General features: G+C 36.3%; 1 protein-coding gene across 3 annotated transcripts in view; it reads left to right on the forward strand.

Annotated features, from left to right (window-relative positions):
* PUM3 (pumilio RNA binding family member 3) overlaps positions 1–18823 on the forward strand; it is a 39905-nt gene that overhangs the window by 15873 nt on the left and 5209 nt on the right. For all 3 annotated transcript variants that reach the window (XM_004047753.4, XM_063696435.1, XM_055351115.2), the window contains exons 10-16: positions 1005–1083; positions 3339–3437; positions 4327–4380; positions 8076–8156; positions 15831–15973; positions 16614–16836; positions 17766–17853. In XM_004047753.4, the coding sequence (XP_004047801.3) occupies positions 1005–1083; positions 3339–3437; positions 4327–4380; positions 8076–8156; positions 15831–15973; positions 16614–16836; positions 17766–17853 (767 nt within the window). The remainder of the gene's footprint in view (positions 1–1004; positions 1084–3338; positions 3438–4326; positions 4381–8075; positions 8157–15830; positions 15974–16613; positions 16837–17765; positions 17854–18823) is intronic.

Consider the following 18823-nt stretch of genomic DNA (forward strand, 5'->3'; position numbering starts at 1 on the left):
TGAGAGGCAGGAGGCTCACTGGAGCCCAGGAGGTCATGGCTGTAGTGAGCCATGGTAGTGCCACTGCATTCCAGCCTAGGCAACAGAGAGAGACCTTGCCTTAAAAAAATAAAAAAATTTAAAAAATGGATTGTAAGACTTAGAAGCCTGTGTCTGTGCCCTTCATGGCATCTGTCCAATAGTGGAGTGGCTGAGCATAGCTTTTGGGACCCGACTGCCTGGGTACGACTCCTGGTTCCCCACTCCCCCAACTATTACTAACTGTAATCTTTGGCAACTTAACCTCCCTGTGCCTCAATTACCATATTTGTAAAATTGGGATAATAATAGTACAGACTTCATAGGAATTTTATGAAGATTAAATGGGTTGGTTGTTCCAAAACACTCAGAACAGTGCTTTGCCCATAAAGGCAGTGTTAGTTTTTGCTGTCTACTTGGATATCGCCTGTGAACTTTAGGTCTTTTATGCCTGACCATCGGCCTCCACTGTACACCTGGATCCACCAAGTGTCACACTAGGGGGTTTGGATTAAGTAGGTGTTGCAGTTGCTGACAATGTTTGGTTCATTCAGGTTTTAATTCTGCTAAAATTATTTTGTGAAACAGATGGATTGTGAGGGGTGTTAACAGAAATAAAACAACTATTAAAAAAATACGTCCACATGTGGATTTCTAATCATTATGTCCAGTGCTGGGGAAAAAAATGTGGATGTCCTTATTTAATAGAGCAGAGCATATTTCAAATGTTGATTTTATGTTTGCCAATTAAATGCTAGAAATTTATACTCTGGTCTTGGTTGTAGATGGCACTAATTCAATTTTACCATCTAAATTTTTGTTTAAGTTTTAGTATTTCTGAAAAATACAGTCTATTTTATGACAAATTATATTCAGTAAAACCATTTCACTTGTTTAGATTACTTTAGGACTTCTGAGATTACCTGTCTTTGTATGACTGTAGTGCCAGATCTGTTGTGTCTTTTTGCTTTTTTTTCTGTTTTCAGGGAAGCCGTGATTAAGCACTCATTGGTGCATAAAGTATTCTTGGACTTTTTTACCTATGCACCCCCCAAACTCAGATCAGTAAGTTCTTGGTTTTTGTTTTTAAACTAAAACATGGAGGAGGAGCGGTGTAGAAATTTGAAAAACTGCTTTGATGTACGTTGTCTTTTGGAAATTTTAGAGTTGCTTCCTTATTTAGGAAAGATAATTTACTCAACTCCCTTTGAACACGTTTGCTAATTCCATTTAGGTTTTATTCCAGTAAACAATAGAATTGACCCTGGTTTTACTAATCATATTAAATTTTTATATCTTAATTATAATCCAGAGAGTATCCGATGGCTAACCTAATCTGAAAATTAACTAACTCGTGGAGGAATATTCAAGCATTCGGATAGTTTTAAATTCAACTGTGCTAATACAAAAAAAAAAATTAGCTTGGCATTAAAAGGTTAGAGGAGGATACGTTTGTAAAACTAAATGGACCATGAAAACCTGGACTTTATATCATAGAAGAACAGAGTGAAGGTAAATTGCACTGCCCTTCAAGTCAGTCATGGGAATACAAATAAGAATTAATGATTTAGTTCCCTGAACTTTGCTTGCCTCATCATACAGTGAGCTCATTGTCCATTTGTCCTCATTTTCCAATCACAAGGGATAATGAAAATAATGAGACTGACTTAACAAATACGCCAGACTATACATTCATTGGAGTTTTGACCCTCTTAAAATTGGCATGCAAAATAATTTCCTGATGGTAGCCACCCACGTAAGCTTATGGTTTGATGACCATAGCAGCACCTTCTCTTTTGGAGATTTCTCTTATTTCCTGAAAAATACAGTATCCCACGGTTCTGAGGCAGGACTATATGCTCATAAATGACACAATGATTATTTGAATATATTTAGTGGTAGAAAGTATCTTTTTAGTGTTGAATGTTTCAGTAACAGCAAAAAATCATTTGGAACTTAGCATGCGTGTAAAGTAATGAGACAAATTGTCTTTTCTGGTATCGGGGGCATTTTCAAAAGAGACTTAAAAAAGAAACCTTTGGGGAAAATGGAAGCATAATTGGAATATATGCATGGCTTTCCATCTGGGTAGCTCTGAAGAGATTCCTAAGTTCAGATATGTTAGTTGAAACTGCTCTTGAGAGTCATCTTGGGAAGGGATTGTTAGATACTTGAGGCTGAAATTGTTTGTTCCTTATTGATGAAATTAGGCACCTACCCTCTCTTTCGTGGCATGAGGCTTTGTATTTATTTAATGTACATTTTTAAATTGGGGATAGACTAAAATGGAGCCTGCACTTGTTAGTTGCCAGAACTCATTTACATCCTACATGCGTAGACTTTGAAAACATAGGGCCAGGCACGGTGGCTCACGCCTGTAATCCCAGCACTTTGGGAACCCGAGGCGGGCAGATCACAAGGTCAGTAGTTCAAGACCAGCCTGGCCAATATGGTGAAACCCCGTCTCTACTAAAATACAAAAATTAGCCGGGGGTGGTGGCGGGCGCCTGTAGCCCCAGCTACTCGGGAGGCTGAGGCAGGAGAATTGCTTGAACCTGGGAGGCGGAGGTTGCAGTGAGCCAAGATGGCACCACTGCACTCCATCCTGGGCGACAGAGCGAGACTCCGTCTCCAAAAAAAAAAAAAAGAAAATGTAAATAAGAAATTATATACATAGAAAATGAAGGCTAAAGGTTAAATTAAGCTAAGCTATCTAGTGAGAAATTAGATGTTTTTTACTAAAGGGTCATTTTATAGGTGAGGTCTTAGTCTAAATGTTAGTATAGAAATTTTTCATGAGGAAATGTTATGTAAGCGTGTTTATGGTAAAGAATGTGATTTTTGGAGATAATCCAGTTATGAACTAAAAAGGGAAGCTTTTCAGTCAAAATGAGTGTTTTGATTCTATTTATTGCATACAGGTCTCTTTTGGGGAAGAGCATTTTCTTTATCTCGCTATTCTGTTAAAAGCTCCCTTCTTATCACCACCACCTCCTAGGCTTCTTTTTCTTGGAAAATTATTTAGAATATATTATACTACACATATAGCTTGACCTTTTTTTAACAGACATTGGTAAAAGTCAGGTATTGTTTTTAATAGAAATTGTCTGCCAGCAGTATTTACTGCTCTTGATGGAAAAGAACATTTCCAGAAAGAGCTTGTGTTTCTGTTTGATTGTCTACAAAATGAAATTGTTTGCTACCTGGCACTCTCTTCCTTTCCTTCTCTCTGCATAACTGCCCCCTGTAGACAGACAGATAAAACAGCAGAAAGAAGAAAATAAAGCAAAGCCCTGTTCCTGACAGCATTTGTTCCCTAGGAAATGATTGAAGCCATCCGCGAAGCGGTGGTCTACCTGGCACACACACACGATGGCGCCAGAGTGGCCATGCACTGCCTGTGGCATGGCACGCCCAAGGTAAGTGTGACAGCACTTGTGCATTTAAACTGTACAAGTCAGGGCCATGCTTTATCTGCAGGCTTGACTTAGCTGTCCTTAGACTTTTAACCCCCTTTGGTCTTTGCCCTGTTGTGCATAACAGCATTATCTTCCAAAAGTTGTGCCTTAGAGCCTGATGGGAATAAGCCATCTTCTTTAGGCCTAGTGTTTCTTCTTTTCTCTGCTTTAGTAGAAACCTTGAAGTTTCATTAAAGGATGGGAAGAGATCTATCAAGCAAGTAAACATAATATGTATTTAAGCTTTAGTTTATAGAGGTTTTGGTACCTCCTCATTTAATGATCATACTATGGCAGGGGAAAATGGGAAGGGATAACAAACAGCTGGCCACACACATTTGCTCCCATAGGTGTTAAGTACTTGAGGGAAAAGGTAAAGATCCTTATTAATCACAGAAGTTTAACAGAAATTATCATTTTTTCCTTGGTCAGCATAATTCTGCCTTTAAAAGATAGTTGTACTATATCTACTTTTTTAATGCAAATTTAATTTTGTTCAACAAATGCAGATGAGTACTAACTGTTTGCTAGACTCTGCATTTGAGGACGGTTTAGATCTTGGAAGAAGGATCTGTCTGGTCTCACTGTGAAAGGTGGCTTGCAAACCCTAACCCTAACCCTAACCCTAACCCTAACCCTATCACATACACATCTAAGCTTGTAATAGCTCTAAGCGAACTTCTTTGGTATATTACAGTTTTTTCGTTCTGGCTCTATAACTATTATTTTTACTAATGAAAACATATGCCACTCAAATGAAAACTTAATAAATATTATATTAAAATGTTTAACTACAAAATACCCTTAATACATAACTGAAAATTCAGTGAGACAATCTTTCCTTTTTAAGGACAGGAAAGTGATTGTGAAAACAATGAAGACTTACGTTGAAAAGGTGGCTAATGTAAGTATAATAAAACTACATATTCTAATTATTTTTGATAGTAAGATGAATTCATGTCTATTATAGGAAATTTGGAAAAATTCAGAAAATTACCAAGCAGAAAATTATTGTTTTATTATATTTTTCTTTGCGTCTACATGTATTTTCATATTTTATCTACACAAAATGGAAATCATGTCACATGCATTCTATTCTCCTTTTTTAATTTAACATTGTATTGTGATAGTTCTCTACTTTTATTAGATATTCTTTGAAAACCTGATATTTACTAGCTTTTTTGGTGAATTTGTCCAGTCATGTTAATTAAATATGGGAATTACTGCCTGGATACAGTATGTACATATTTTAGTCTCTGGGTAAATGATGCCAGATTGCACTTCAGAAACTTGATACTAGTTTTCCTTATGACCAAAACCATAAAATAAATTAAAATGTATCTTTTTTTTTAAGAATTTGCAGTGTGGTTATGGAAATTTTTAGTTGTTAAATTTTATAGCTCTTTAGAAATGCAGTAACAATTTTCCTAATGAAATTCATAGGTACAAAAGTTTTTTCTGGGGGATTTGTTGCTTCAAAAATAGTGTTTATATGTTTTTAGATATTAAATAATTTTTCATGCTGTTACTATGGAGTACTGTAACTAGAATATATGTAGTAAATACAATTTTAATTTTTGAGTTATACTTTATATATTTGGTGGATAACAAATTTCTAATTTATTGATGAACTAAAATTATGTAGTAATCAACTACTTTATCCTTTGAAAAAATCCAGTGAGAACTACTAGCATCTGGTGAATACTTCAACTTGTTTGAAATACTAAATCAAACAAGTTAAAATTAATGCTGTGTGATTGTGTACTTGACTATTGTCTTCTGTTGGGCTAGAAATTAGAAGAATTCAGAAGGCAGCTAACGTTCCTATAATAAAGTGAAATATGGAATTCTCATATTTTTTATAATTCATAACTCAATATTCATATATATTTCGTAATTCATAATTATAATATGAATTACAATTATAATGATATATATTATATAACATTATAATATTATAAATATAAATATAATTCATAATTCATAATTATAATTCATAATTCAATATTAAGTAAATTTTTTTGCGTGACATTCTAATTTGAATACCTTACATTAAAATGAGTAAAAACTAGAATGTTAATAGAAAATTCACAAAGGTATTAAGAGTATAACATTTTAAAATAATAAAATTATATTGTTTTAGTTCTACAGTTTGTTTATGTCAGGTAATTCAACACTAAGTACATATCTTTTTAAATCTCGAAGAGTTACTTCTAAAGGGGTGATAAGCTAACGTTACCCATGGATTTGATCCATGGATTATTTGGAATTATTAATTTCCAAATATTGGGGGTTTCTGGATATATTCTATATTCTTTTGTTCCTTTTAAATTTACTGAGACCTGTTTTATGGCCTAACATATGGTCTAAGTATTTTGAAAATAATATGTTGTAGAGTTGTTTCGTGGGGTATTCTATATTTGTCAATTAGATCAAAGTAGTTGATAGTGTTCATACCATCAGTGTTTTTACTGACTTATTATTTTCTAGTTCTATCAGTTGCTGAGAGAAACATGTTAAAATTTCTAACTATACTTGTGGATTTGTCTGTTTCTCACTTACATTCAATTCTGTACCACCTTCTGTTGTATTCACCTAGAAATATTTTATGCTTGGTTATGCTTATGTGTGTCCGAGTTAAGAGAACTGAAACCAGTGATTTTGTACTAGGCACATTGTTCTATATTTTGTTTCCTTCACTTAATTCATATTATGGGTCATTTTATTTCAATATACATACATCTGTCTACCTCACTTTTCTTAGTGACTGTAATATTTCATCGTATGCCTATACCATAATTTATTTAACCAGTCCCTACTGTTGGGCATTTTGGTAGTTTCTAGAATTTTTAAAATTACAATTAGTATTCCAGTGAATATATTCATATGTAAGTCTTTGTACTTACATGGAAACACGTCTGCAAGATAAATCCCTAGAACTAGAATTACTGGATCAGCTCATACCTGCATTTTCAATTTGTATAGGTGTTGTCAATTGCTCTTCAAAGAAGTTGAACCACTTTACATTCTCATCAACATAAAAGTGTGCCTGCTTTTCCCTAAACCTTTGATAAATTAGTCTATTGTCAGAGGTTTTCACCATCGCCTATAGGATAAATGGCATTTCATTGTTTTAATTATTGTCCTTAATTAGTTCATAAAGCATTATTTCATACATTTAAAGACATTTGTACTTCTGTTTTTGTGATCTGACTCTTCATGTTCTTTTTTTTTTTTTTTTTTTTTTGAGACAGAGTCTTGCTCTGTCGCCCAGGCTGGAGTGCCGTGGCGCCATCTGGGCTCACTGCAAGCTCCGCCTCCCGGGTTCACGCCATTCTCCTGCCTCAGCCTCCTGAATAGCTGGGACTACAGGCGCCCACCACCATGCCCAGCTAATGTTTTGTATTAGTAGTAGAGACGGGGTTTCACCCTGTTAGCCAGGATGGTCTTGATCTCCTGACCTCATGATCCACCAGCCTCAGCTTTCCAAAGTGCTGGGATTACAGGCGTGAGCCACCGCACCTGGCTTTGCCCATTTTTAGTTGGTTGTTGGTCTTTGTATAGTAAGACCTTTGTTGTTTATCTTCAGTTTGTCTTTTTGACTTTACAGTTAGCAACTTCGTTATTGTTTCTAATTGAAATTGTATTATCTGTGATATTTATCAGATCTGGCTCTGAATGATTGTGGGCTATTATCAAAAATCAAATTCCTATCAGAGTTTGAAACAAGTATATCAACATCCAGGATACTCATGCCACAAGCTCTAGAAACAGGTTTTTGTTTTCTTTTGCTTTTGTTCTTAACATAAAGTAGGTGTTCTTTAAATGTTTGGAACAGTATTAGCATCATGGAAATAATTTTATTTCAAAAGATGAGTGTTGTGAAGGCCACATGTGTATTTCTGTGATCTCATGCAGCTATACTTTTTTAAAGTAATGATTTTTGTATCATTCTCATTCAGTGTATAATTATACTCTTCTAATTTATTTTTTCATATTTATATTCTAATTTTGTGAGATCACTTTAAAGAAATTGAGCAATATAGAAAAGAAAATTAAAAATCGTTTGTATAACCCAGAGATGACTATTACAATGCCTTGCCTTCCAGGATTTTCTGTGTACATGTATTATGTATATCGTGTGTGTGTGTGTGTGTGTGTGTGTGTGTGTAAAATTGTATGAGTTTATATTTTCTTTTTCATGATTGGAGTATCATATATGTGTTTATATATGTAGGTTTTTTGAAGTTAATCTTATAACTTGAACTTTTAAGTATAATTTTCAAGTAGCTATTCATTAACAGTAACCTATGTAAAATAGGTATTAGTTTTAGACTATTTGGTAATGAATAATGTGCTTTAAAAAAAAAAAATCAACCTTACCTCTAGAATATAATTAATGAGGTCATGATAAGAGAGGAAGTTCATTAAAATGGGCTTTTATTCATCTTGTTATGTTAGACAAGTTGTCAATGTAGGTAACTTTTTTTTTTTTGAGACGGAGTCTCGCTCTACCTTTATGAAGATATTCCGTGTGTGAAGTAAGAGGGAAGATCTATGCACTTGTTTTTAACCTTTACTGGCTTCCAATTCTTGCAGGGCCAATACTCCCATTTGGTTTTACTGGCGGCATTTGATTGTATTGATGATACTAAGCTTGTGAAGCAGATAATCATATCAGTAAGTAATCCTGATGGTCTTGAATTTAAGTTACATCGATAAACCAGTTGTGGATGTGTAAGCTTGATTTCACCATGCATGTGTAAAGACTTGCAGCTGTGCCTTCTATCAGTATTTTTGCTTACTTTCAAGTTAATTATGTTTTATTTTGGAGGTTTGTTTTATTCCTATATAAATCTTAACCTTGTAACTTGATATTAATACTGTTTTAAATATTTAAGACTGGTCAAATTAAGATTTAACACTTTTATTTTGGATTAGGATAACATGGTACTTTAGAACATATGTGATTCTAAACTATGGAACATTAGCAAAGTGATATTTAGATATGATCAGAAACTAGCATAGTAATTCCTTAGTTATTCCAGAACTCAAATACAAGCAGAGAGTGTCTGTGACCTATTAAATTATCTCTCTCCCTGTGGAGAAATAATTACCTCTGCACAGTTACCCGGTTAATCAATACATCTGTGCTGGATTGAGCTGATGGAGAAGAAAAATGTACAAAACTCACTCAGTTGTGATGCTCCTTAGAGCTTTTGTAGGGTCAGATTAAAAGTTATTACTAAAATTAAAACTCTAGCTTCCTTTTTACATTTCAGAAATTCCTTCTAGTCCAGTGTAATGACCATAAAGTGGTAATACTTGAATGTAGTGTATTTATCCCTAACCTTGCCTTCAGAAAAACCAATTGTCCTCTTAGGGGAAGTACTCCAAAGTAAAAATTGCATTCTAAACTATTTGTTTTCTTCTTTCTGCATCAATAGTCTCTTTTTCTGATTCTACGATTGTCTTTTCTTTTGTTTTTAGTGTTTGAGTGGTGTTGAGTATATGGTAGAGGTTGCAGCAGGGTGGGGATAAGAAAATACTAGTTTGATAGTAGTGACCAAACTTGGAAACGTCTGGAAAACCACATAATCTGTATAGACATAGGTTATTCATCTGAAAATTACACAAGCCTTTCTGTTTGATATACATGAATGGGACCCTTGGAGAAATCTTAGTGATGACAACTGGTACTTTCACATCTGCAAGAAAGGAGAATATGATGATTCAAAAAGAGAATTTACCTGTTGTCAGGTGGTGGTGCTGTGGTCTCTCTTTGTAGTCTCCTGGGATCAGTAGAGCTGAGTGTAGTAGAAAAAGTATACCAACTAGTGGAGGGGAAGATTGTTTTCTTAGATGCCAGCTGTAGGTCCCAGTGTGTGTGAATTTCTCATGCCCTTGCTGTCATTTTCCAACTTTACCCTTGACTGTTTTAAGATTGTGATGACTTTCTTTGGGATAGGATTGTGGGAAGAAACAAGTTGGCAAGACTTTCATGTTACAAACTGAGTATTTTGACATGTTCCTTGTGACTTTATTACCCTTTTGACTCCAATCAATAATGATTGTTTTTCATTCTTGTGACAGAGATGTGAGGCCATAGAATTGGCTGATGAATAAAGTTGTTTCACAGAAATGGAAACAGGCTGGGATATTGAAAGTTTGCTTTTGTTTAATATTTTCACGACAACTAAAATTTGCATAGCTGTTCCAAATGGATTTCAAGAGAAACCAAATTTGCTTCATGATTTGCCAGAATTGTCTGTTAATTGTTTTCCAAAGATGTATGCCACTTAAAGTTGCTGTTGAAAAAGTTTTAATTCCTTATGCTTGTCACTTTGATTCCCACAACTGCTTAACCCACATTCTTAATGACTTTCTCATACTTAGGGCAGCTTTCCCTGAATGGCCTGATTTGCCGATCTCTTGCCTGTAACTGACAAACATTCAACAGGTTCTGTGTATTATTAAACTGTGTAGCTCGTGATAAAATTCTGGAATGCTAATTGCCCTTGGATTTTTCCCATCACTCATCTACCACAAAAACAGTTGCAGTATGCAGTGCTTTTTAAAAATAACCAGGAAAGCTTAGTGTTGCTAAGCACTCTGTTCAGGGCACCAGACTTCCCAAAATGTCAGGTTGAAATCACAGCCTGGTCAGCTGAGCTCTTCGCCTTTCAAAATGGATACGAGCTCTTTCTTACTACTTTACTTTCCTAAATAAACATAAAGTTTCATCCAGTTTACCTTTGCAGTCAATTGATATGCAGGCGGTTTGACAGCAATGGTCGCTGGAAAGTAAATAAGTACACTAGCCAATTGCTGTTTGAGGGTGAATAAATATTGATGCATATTTTTAAAGCCATTGTCTTTAAAATATACAGAAAGGTATGAATAATACAGTGAACATCCAGCCTCCCACCACCTGACATGAAATAAAACTTGACAAATACAGTTCAAATTTAAGCCCTTTGTCCACCCATCCCTGATACCCTATCATCGCCCCATATCTACTATGATAAATTTGGTATTTATTATTCATATGCATTTCCTTATCCTTTCACTATATGTGGACATTTTTTTATTTTGTAAAACATGTATCTAATTTTATTTTACATGTTTACAAGTTCTGTATAAATGATGTCTTACATGTATTTTTCTGCATCTTGCTTTTTTTCTTTTCTCATGTTTGTGAGATTTATCATCAGGGGTCAGCAAGCCTTTTTTATAAAGGGCCAGTTAATAATTATTTTAGCCTTTGTGGGGTATATATGGTCCTATCATGTATTCTTGTGCATTTTGTTTTTGTTTTTTAAAACCCTTTTGAAATGTAAAAACCATTATTAGCTTGCAAGATGGACAAAAACAGGCTATAGGCTGAATTTGACCAATGGGCCATAGTTTACCCATCCCTATTCTAAATCATTTATTTTTCACTGCCAAATAGTATTCTATTACATGTGACTATACTGCAATTTATTTTCCGTTTTCCTGGTGATGGATGTTTAGGTTGTTTACAATTTTAAAAACTAACTTGAATTCTAAATTTTTGCTAATCCAAATCCACGAACATTCTTGTATATGTTTCCTTGGGTACATGTTAAGTTTCTCTAAGGCACTTAGCAGAATTGCTGGGCTGCCAAATTTGCTGCATGTATGTTTATATAGAGAGTCACGTGTTCCTATTTCCCACTCAGCCACTACGAAACCATTGCATTACGCAGTGCTTTTAAAAATAGCCAAGAAAGCTTAGTGTGTTGCTAAGCATTCCATTTAGAGTAACTAGATTTCCCAAAATGTCAAGTTGAAATCATAGCCCGATAATCCCTGCTTGTTTTCTGTTAAGACTAAGCTCTAGTGTAATCAGCAGATAGTGATCTTCTAGTCAGATGTGGTCTCCCCACCCACTCAACTACTATAGTCTTTTTCTTTGCCATCCTTTCCTTGAGCAGTTAATCATGATCTCACCCAGGGTTCACAAACCTGCAAACCTTCATTGACCAGATAGGTAAATGAGTGGCCAGGCCAGGTGTGAGACAAGGAGATGTGCGAGGGACTGTAGGAAATGGCGAGAGCACACGCCCTCTGCAAGGTGGTGGGCACCATTCAGCTCCAGTCCCTGGCGGTGTGAGCTCCATGGCGATAGATCTTCACATTTGTTTTCTTTTTAATTGAGGTAAACTACATATAACAAAATTTACCATGTTAACCGTTTTGAAGGATACAGTTAAGTAGTATTAAATATGCTCATTGTTAGGCAATCTCCAGGACATTTTTTATTTTGCAAAACTGAATGAAGCAGTGTACCCACTAAACTAGACCTTCCAGTTTTTTTAGTGCAGCTGGAAAGGTAGACTTTTGGAAACAGTCACCCTGTTTTCAGAACAAAATACTTGGGAAGCTGCCTGATGATCTAACCTGCCCTCTATATTTCTGTTATCCATTAGTTGAATCTCTTAGTTTTAACTTTTTATTAACTCTCTTCCCTCTTCACTAGATTTTAGGTTCTATACAGTAGTCTGCATTTCTTTTTGTCCCCATAGCAAACTACCGTTAAGAGTGGACACCACAGGCTCAGTCTTCAGCACCATGGATGGGTTGATTTTTACATTTCTACCCTCAACCAAAAATGCACACACTTTAACCCTACTTCATGTGTGCATCTTTATTTTGACCTTTACTCTTCCTCTTTAAAAGCGCATTGGCAAAACAGGAGTGCCAAGGTATCTAGCTAGAGTTCAGCACAAGGCAGTCAGAACTGGCCAAAGATGTCTTCAGAAGGGAAGTCTTTTGTAATTCCCATGCTTTCTTTGTTTACATGCCTACTTTAGAGCTTAAGAAGAAATTACAATAAATGGGCCTTTGTGAATTTTCTTTAAGTTAACTCTTGTTAGGAGTAAGCTAAGCCAAAACCTTTTGAATTGAACAATTTTTGGTATTCTTTCTCTTGAGGGTAAAAACTCATGACTCAGCTAGCTTTATTTAATCTCCATAGTTAAGGAGGCTGTACATATTGAAAGGTATGTTTTTAATATCAAATAATTATTTTATGGCAGCTTTCACTTTGCAGTGTGACTTTTTCTGATTTGCTCCTGGTAATAGCCCATGAGTTAGGCAGGTGTATCATTTCCTTTTAAATATAAGGGAATTAATATGCAAAGAGTTTAATGGATTTGCCAAAGGCTACACAGCTTGAACTTAAGACCCCAGAGATTAAATTCTGCACAAAATCAACTATGCGTTAGCTGTCTCTTACCTATTTATACATGTTACTGGAATTGTTAGTACACACCATGTGATAATCTAGAACTTCCTCCCCATTTTCTCTGTAACCCAAGTTAAAGAGAAATGGAGTAGTACTCTTTCAAAGATGTATGTTTTTGATGGTAGGGGAAAGCTGTTAACGAGGGTGAGCTGGGGAAGGATTAAATGATACTACATTTTTTTTGCTGATCAATAAGGTGGGTTGAAAAAATGATACTACATTTTGAAGTAATGTTTTTTAGTTTTTTGTAAAATTGTTATTTATAAACATGCATTCTTTTAAAAGCCTTAATTAAATATGAATTTAGATTCTAAATTCCTTAATTACAAACCAAAAGGGAGTAAAGTTCAATGAATTTGGGGACTGGTCTGAGTAGTATTTAAGCACAGGTTTTATGCATATCATGAAGTCCCAGTTTCTCATTTTATAAAACCATTTCTGCCCAAGCCATATGTGTTGGATTAGTCCCTAAGCATGGAAGCTGTGGAGAAAGCTCAGTGTATTGAGGAATACATTGCCGGCTTCATGCCTCCTCCCTATACCAAGGAAAAAAATGTTAACTAAAAGTGTAGAGTAGCCATTATAGTTGTTCACTACATACTGCCCAGTTTTTTTGTTTTGTTCTGTTTTGTTTTTGTTCTCAAAAAAACAAATTTTTAAAGGTGTTATATTTCAGAATCATTTTGTTAAGGGCAGCGAAATTTTGTTTTTTTGTTTTGTTTTGTTTTTTAAACTGTAGAAATTGGCCCAGCCTGTGTATTATTCTCACCTCTTTCTTTCAACGAATTAACAAAATATATAACAAAGCATTTGTCCTCTTTTATGAGTTGGTTAAAGCTTAATATAGGTACCTAAAGGTACACTAAAGGCACACTCAAGTTATGCCATATTTGGGGCACTAAACACTTCATTATCAACAACACATAGATTGGCCTGGTGTGGTGGCTCATGCCTATAATCCCAGCAGTTTGGGAGGCTGAGGTGGGTGGATCACCTAAGGTTAGGAGTTCGAGACCAGCCTGGCCAACGTGGCGAAACCCCATCGCTACTAAAAATACAAAAATAAGCTGGGTGTCATAGTGCAGCCTGTAGTCCCATCTACTCCGGAGGCTGAGGTGGGAGAATTGCTTGAACCCAGGAGGCAGAGATGGCAGCAAGTCAAGATCACGCCACTGCACTCCAGCCTGGGCAACAGAGTGAGATGCCGTCTCAAAAAAAAAAAAAAAAAAAAATAGTTTGAGTTCACTTTGGAGCTTGTTTTCCTTGAGAGAGTTCCCTACCTTGTAACAAGTTCTGTATGTTTTTTGTGTGTTTTCCCGTTTGTTACTGAAATTTTAAGTTCATTTTCCCTGAGTGGTTGAAATTATTCATTCATTTTGAGGTGGTTAGACCTACTGAATTTTCAGCTCTCTGAAAACTTTTATGTGTTACATGGGAATCTTTATACTGTGATCTTAAACTTCAGAAGTAGTTAGGAGAGCATAATGGGGATTGGACTGGTAGAAACAGGACATAGTGGTCAGAAGATTACGTTAGATGATCAGTGTGCAGCTCTCAGTAGTGCTTGACTCCTAGTAAGCACTTAACGAGTGTTAGCTACTGTTATCAGAAGCATGCTATACTTTTGTGCAAAAAATGAGAGAAGGTTGAGATTTTAAAAAGAGAAGCATGATGTTTGGAACCTGGAGCAGCATCATCAGCCGTAGGATCATGATGCAGTGAGATTCATGGTCCCGTCGTTGATGGCTGACTTGATTTTGAGCTTGGTTCCTCACACTAAAATTACTAATCTCATCATAATAAATAGGCCCTTAAAAGAAGAGCAGATTTGAATATATCATCTCAGAGAGAATTCCCTTCCTTAAGAGGAGGTTTTATGTTTTCTTTGAAAGAGACTAGATTTGGAGTTGGAGGACCAGGGCACTGCCACTGTGAGTCCCCTGGCAGATCCTTTCCTCTTTCTGGATGCCTCATCTGTAAACCTGGCCAGTTGGACAGAACTCTTTCCGAGGCCCAGCCAGTTCTGAAGAATATGGGGTGCTCAAACATGCATTGAATATTTATAAAGTTTGTTACAAGAAATAGGAGTGTTAGAGGTGGGGAAACAAATTGATGACTCTTCTGTTGCATCTTCTCTATTAAGAATAAAGGAATTTTTAAAAATTTTCAAGTGACTTTTCTATCTTTGAAAACATCAGATTTACACAGGAGTTTAGTTAGGGTGGGGATGACATTGCTTTTGTCCCTTAAATTCGAACAACTAGAAAAGGAGGTTACTGTTCTTGGGTATGTTGATTGGAAATGTCATATAGTGTAATTTGTAACTGCTTAGTCGAGGCTTTCTGGATTTGGTTTCCCCTCCTCCTCTGTTTTTGTTTTTCATTGCGGTAGCTAAACAGCTTTCATTTGCCATGAATAAGCAACCTAACTTTAAAAGCCTTTATCCACTTGTTTGATTTAACAGAGTTTCTTTATCTCCTTTCACATACATCTCAGCAGGGAAATTCTAATAGAAATGTTCTTCATTCATGCCGATGCTACATTTAAATGCAGCTGCAAGTTAACTGCCTCTACTCAGTGACCTCAGCAAGTGATGTCCCTAGTAATAGTGGCCTAAGAAATACTGGCCATAATGAATGAAGATAACACCTTTAAATATTTTTTAAGTCCTTGGGCTTGGTCAGTTAATGCAAATGAGTTGTTCAGTAATGCTAGTCACAAAAGAGAATTGATTCTGTGTGCTAAATGTAAATCTCTGTGTGCTTTAATGACACAATTTCAGAACTAGCTCCACATTTTCCATGAAGTACGCTGGGAAAAATAGTAGTTAAGTATGTATTCTTCACCATTGAAATTCTAGGCATACTTTATTTTAAGAATGTAGATATCAATTCATTTTTTTGTTGTTGTTTATAATTTTATAGGACATTGTGCTCACTTTGGCAGCACATATACTATAATTTTATAGGAAATTATCAGTTCCTTGCTTAGCATAGTAAATGGCAAATATGGAAGAAAGGTCCTGTGGTACTTTGTTTTGAGAATGCAGATATTGATTCTTTTTTTTGTTTATAATTTTATAGGAAATTATCAGTTCATTGCCTAGCATAGTAAATGACAAATATGGAAGGAAGGTCCTATTGTACTTACTAAGCCCCAGAGATCCTGCACATACAGTACGAGAAATCATTGAAGTTCTGCAAAAAGGAGATGGAAATGCACACAGGTAAAACCAAGTAGAATGGCTTGACTTCTTTATTCCTCTGTTAATGTTGAGTAGTGCATGCTTCCAGAAATCCACTTACCCATCCATACCCTCTCTAAAACTGCTGAAAAGGTGAATTCCATTTTCAAGCCTATATTTTTGACAGATTCTAAAGTTTTTATCTTGAAACGGAAATAAAATGTCGTGCCAAAAGAACACCTGAGCACCTGGCACATAGTAGGCATTCAAGTGCGTGGTTTGGCTTTTATTTTGCTTTATTTTCAAAGCTACCGATGCCACATATTTGAGTAGCCTAGAGTATGGTGTCCATACAGCAGTGTAAATGTGTTGTTTTCTGGGTATGTTATTTGGTTTTTGGATTTTTTTTTTTTTTTTTTTTTTTTGGTATTACACAAGCCAGACTCCCTTTATTGAGCCCTTGTTCTGTGCCAGGCACTATTCAGATCGTGGGACACAAACATTTTTAAAAACAGAACACATACTCGTATCAGTCATTGTCTACATGCTTAACAGAAAGATAGACAATAATAATAGAGTGCAATACAGTCTGTGATAAGCTCTTAGAGGTTTTTGTGATAATATCACCACATTTCCTTTGCGATTTATCTTACCTTAATACCCCATTCAACATATTCAACAGTAAGAAAGATACAGAGGTCCGCAGACGGGAGCTCCTAGAATCCATTTCTCCAGCTTTGTTAAGCTACCTGCAAGAACACGCCCAAGAAGTGGTGCTAGATAAGTCTGCGTGTGTGTTGGTGTCTGACATTCTGGGATCTGCCACTGGAGACGTTCAGCCTACCATGAATGCCATCGCCAGCTTGGCAGCAACAGGACTGCATCCTGGTGGCAAGGACGGAGAGGTAATGTGCCATTAAAGGACAGGCAGGAAAGCTGCAAAGGCCACAAAAACTTCATTTTTGGAGGATGTGGGGTGTCATTAAGAAAGCTGGGGAGGGAGATGCCTGTTGAATAAACAACCAAGAACCTGTCACAGCAGCAATTACATTCATCTTTAATTTTCTCTAACCATCTGGGTCAAAGCCTGGCACTTGGGAATGTTTTACAGACGTGAATTTGCTTATGAATGAAATCATTGCCAAGTATTGAGTGCCCAAGGTGCTTCTGACACCTGAGATTGGGGAAGAGAAGTGGGCCATGGATCTTAGAGAAGACCTGGCTCCTGACCATATTAACAAATGGGAAAGATGAATGTACCTTGAAAGTTTCTCTATAAGGAGACTGAGCCGGTTGCCTCCCATACTTGCTAAGGAGTAGCCCAAATAACTGGGAACGCTTGGTATTGCTCTTGAAAAGGAGTAAGGTTGAGCTGAAAAGATGCTTTCTTGATTCGCTCATCAGATAATCCCCTTAGGTTGTCATGTGTACTTAAACAGCATGCAGCATTGGGTTTTGATGTTTGTGCTATAGTGTTCTGTCCTGTAGGTTTATTTGTGTCTGAGAATGACATATTTCAGTCCAAGACATGATTAGCGTTAAGATGAGCCTTGTGCTGCTACTGTTCAGAGCAGATTTCATGAAGCTGAGACTGAAGTGCTGTGCAGTGGCTGTGTTATCTGGCATAACTGTCTTTCAGTCTGGGGATTAGAATAGATCTGTGGTCCCCCCAAGTATGATGGTTGTCCTAGATAAAGACCTGTTAAGCCTGTGGAACTTTAAAAGTGGCTGAGTCCTTATCTGTATGTGGTGGCATAAATTGTATGTATTCATTCAAATGTATTTGCATGAATGAAAACAACTTTTAAAATTAACTGTTCTTGACCCTTCATAGCTTCACATTGCAGAACATCCTGCAGGACATCTAGTTCTGAAGTGGTTAATAGAGCAAGATAAAAAGATGAAAGAAAATGGGAGAGAAGGTAGGCTATGAAATTTGACATTTTCTTGCATCTCATTGGAATTCCAGTAATTCCTGGCATCCCTGAACTTTATACCGGCCATTTAAGCTCAAATGAAGTTTGTCAAGTGTCTAGAAATGGTGTCTGTGAATAAGAAATGATTCAGTGGTTGCTGGTAATGCTTTTTCCCCTAGAAATATTTGTGCCTGGGAACTCTTTTAATTTTCTTTCTTTTTTCCACCCCCCCGCCCCCTCACTCTCTCTGTTTTCCTTCCTCTGCTGCTGCAGGCTTCTAACCTGGCTTGGTCAATGCCTTAAAATGCCATTCTAATGAGGATGGTGAGAGGGGGTAGGGGGCCCCAATTGTTGAGTATCATTACCTCAGTAGAAAGGCATGACATTTATCTCTATGTTTGAAGAAAGAATAAGCAGAAGAAGATTATCCTCGTAAGAGAATTTTGGACTAGTGCCTGTTTATTTGGCATTGAAATACATGTGACCAAAGAGTAAGCCAGTCTTTGGCGCTTTCTGGTTTTTTGTAAGCCTTACAGCTGCTCTGTAGAAACTCAGCTCTCTAGAGAAGGACAGCATTAGCATTTGCATGCCATTCCCCTCTCAGTCCTATCTCCAACCAGACCTTCACTTACAAAATCCAAATTCCATCTGGTATTTAAACCACTGGAGAGATTTTTTTCCCCTACTGAGTTAAAACAGTTTGGGCTTTTCATTACAATGTCTGGAAAAAAGTGACAGATCGTGAATTCATGTCTTGCGGCAAGTGGCAGCTCTAATGGCTAGTGAGGCAATCAGTATAGCAGTAGAGCTGTCACTCCTCACTTTACCTTTAAGAATGGGGACCTGGGGCTATTTTTCACTAAATTTTTTTGTAAAAGAGAAGCCTTGTGATAAATATTAAAGAAAAAAATAGCATATGGAATCACTTTTTCATTATTAAAAATTGATATATAGTTGAGTTTATGCCAGAAAAATA

The sequence above is a fragment of the Gorilla gorilla genome, chromosome 13, assembly GCF_029281585.2.
Source record: "Gorilla gorilla gorilla isolate KB3781 chromosome 13, NHGRI_mGorGor1-v2.1_pri, whole genome shotgun sequence".
Lineage (NCBI taxonomy): Eukaryota > Metazoa > Chordata > Mammalia > Primates > Hominidae > Gorilla > Gorilla gorilla.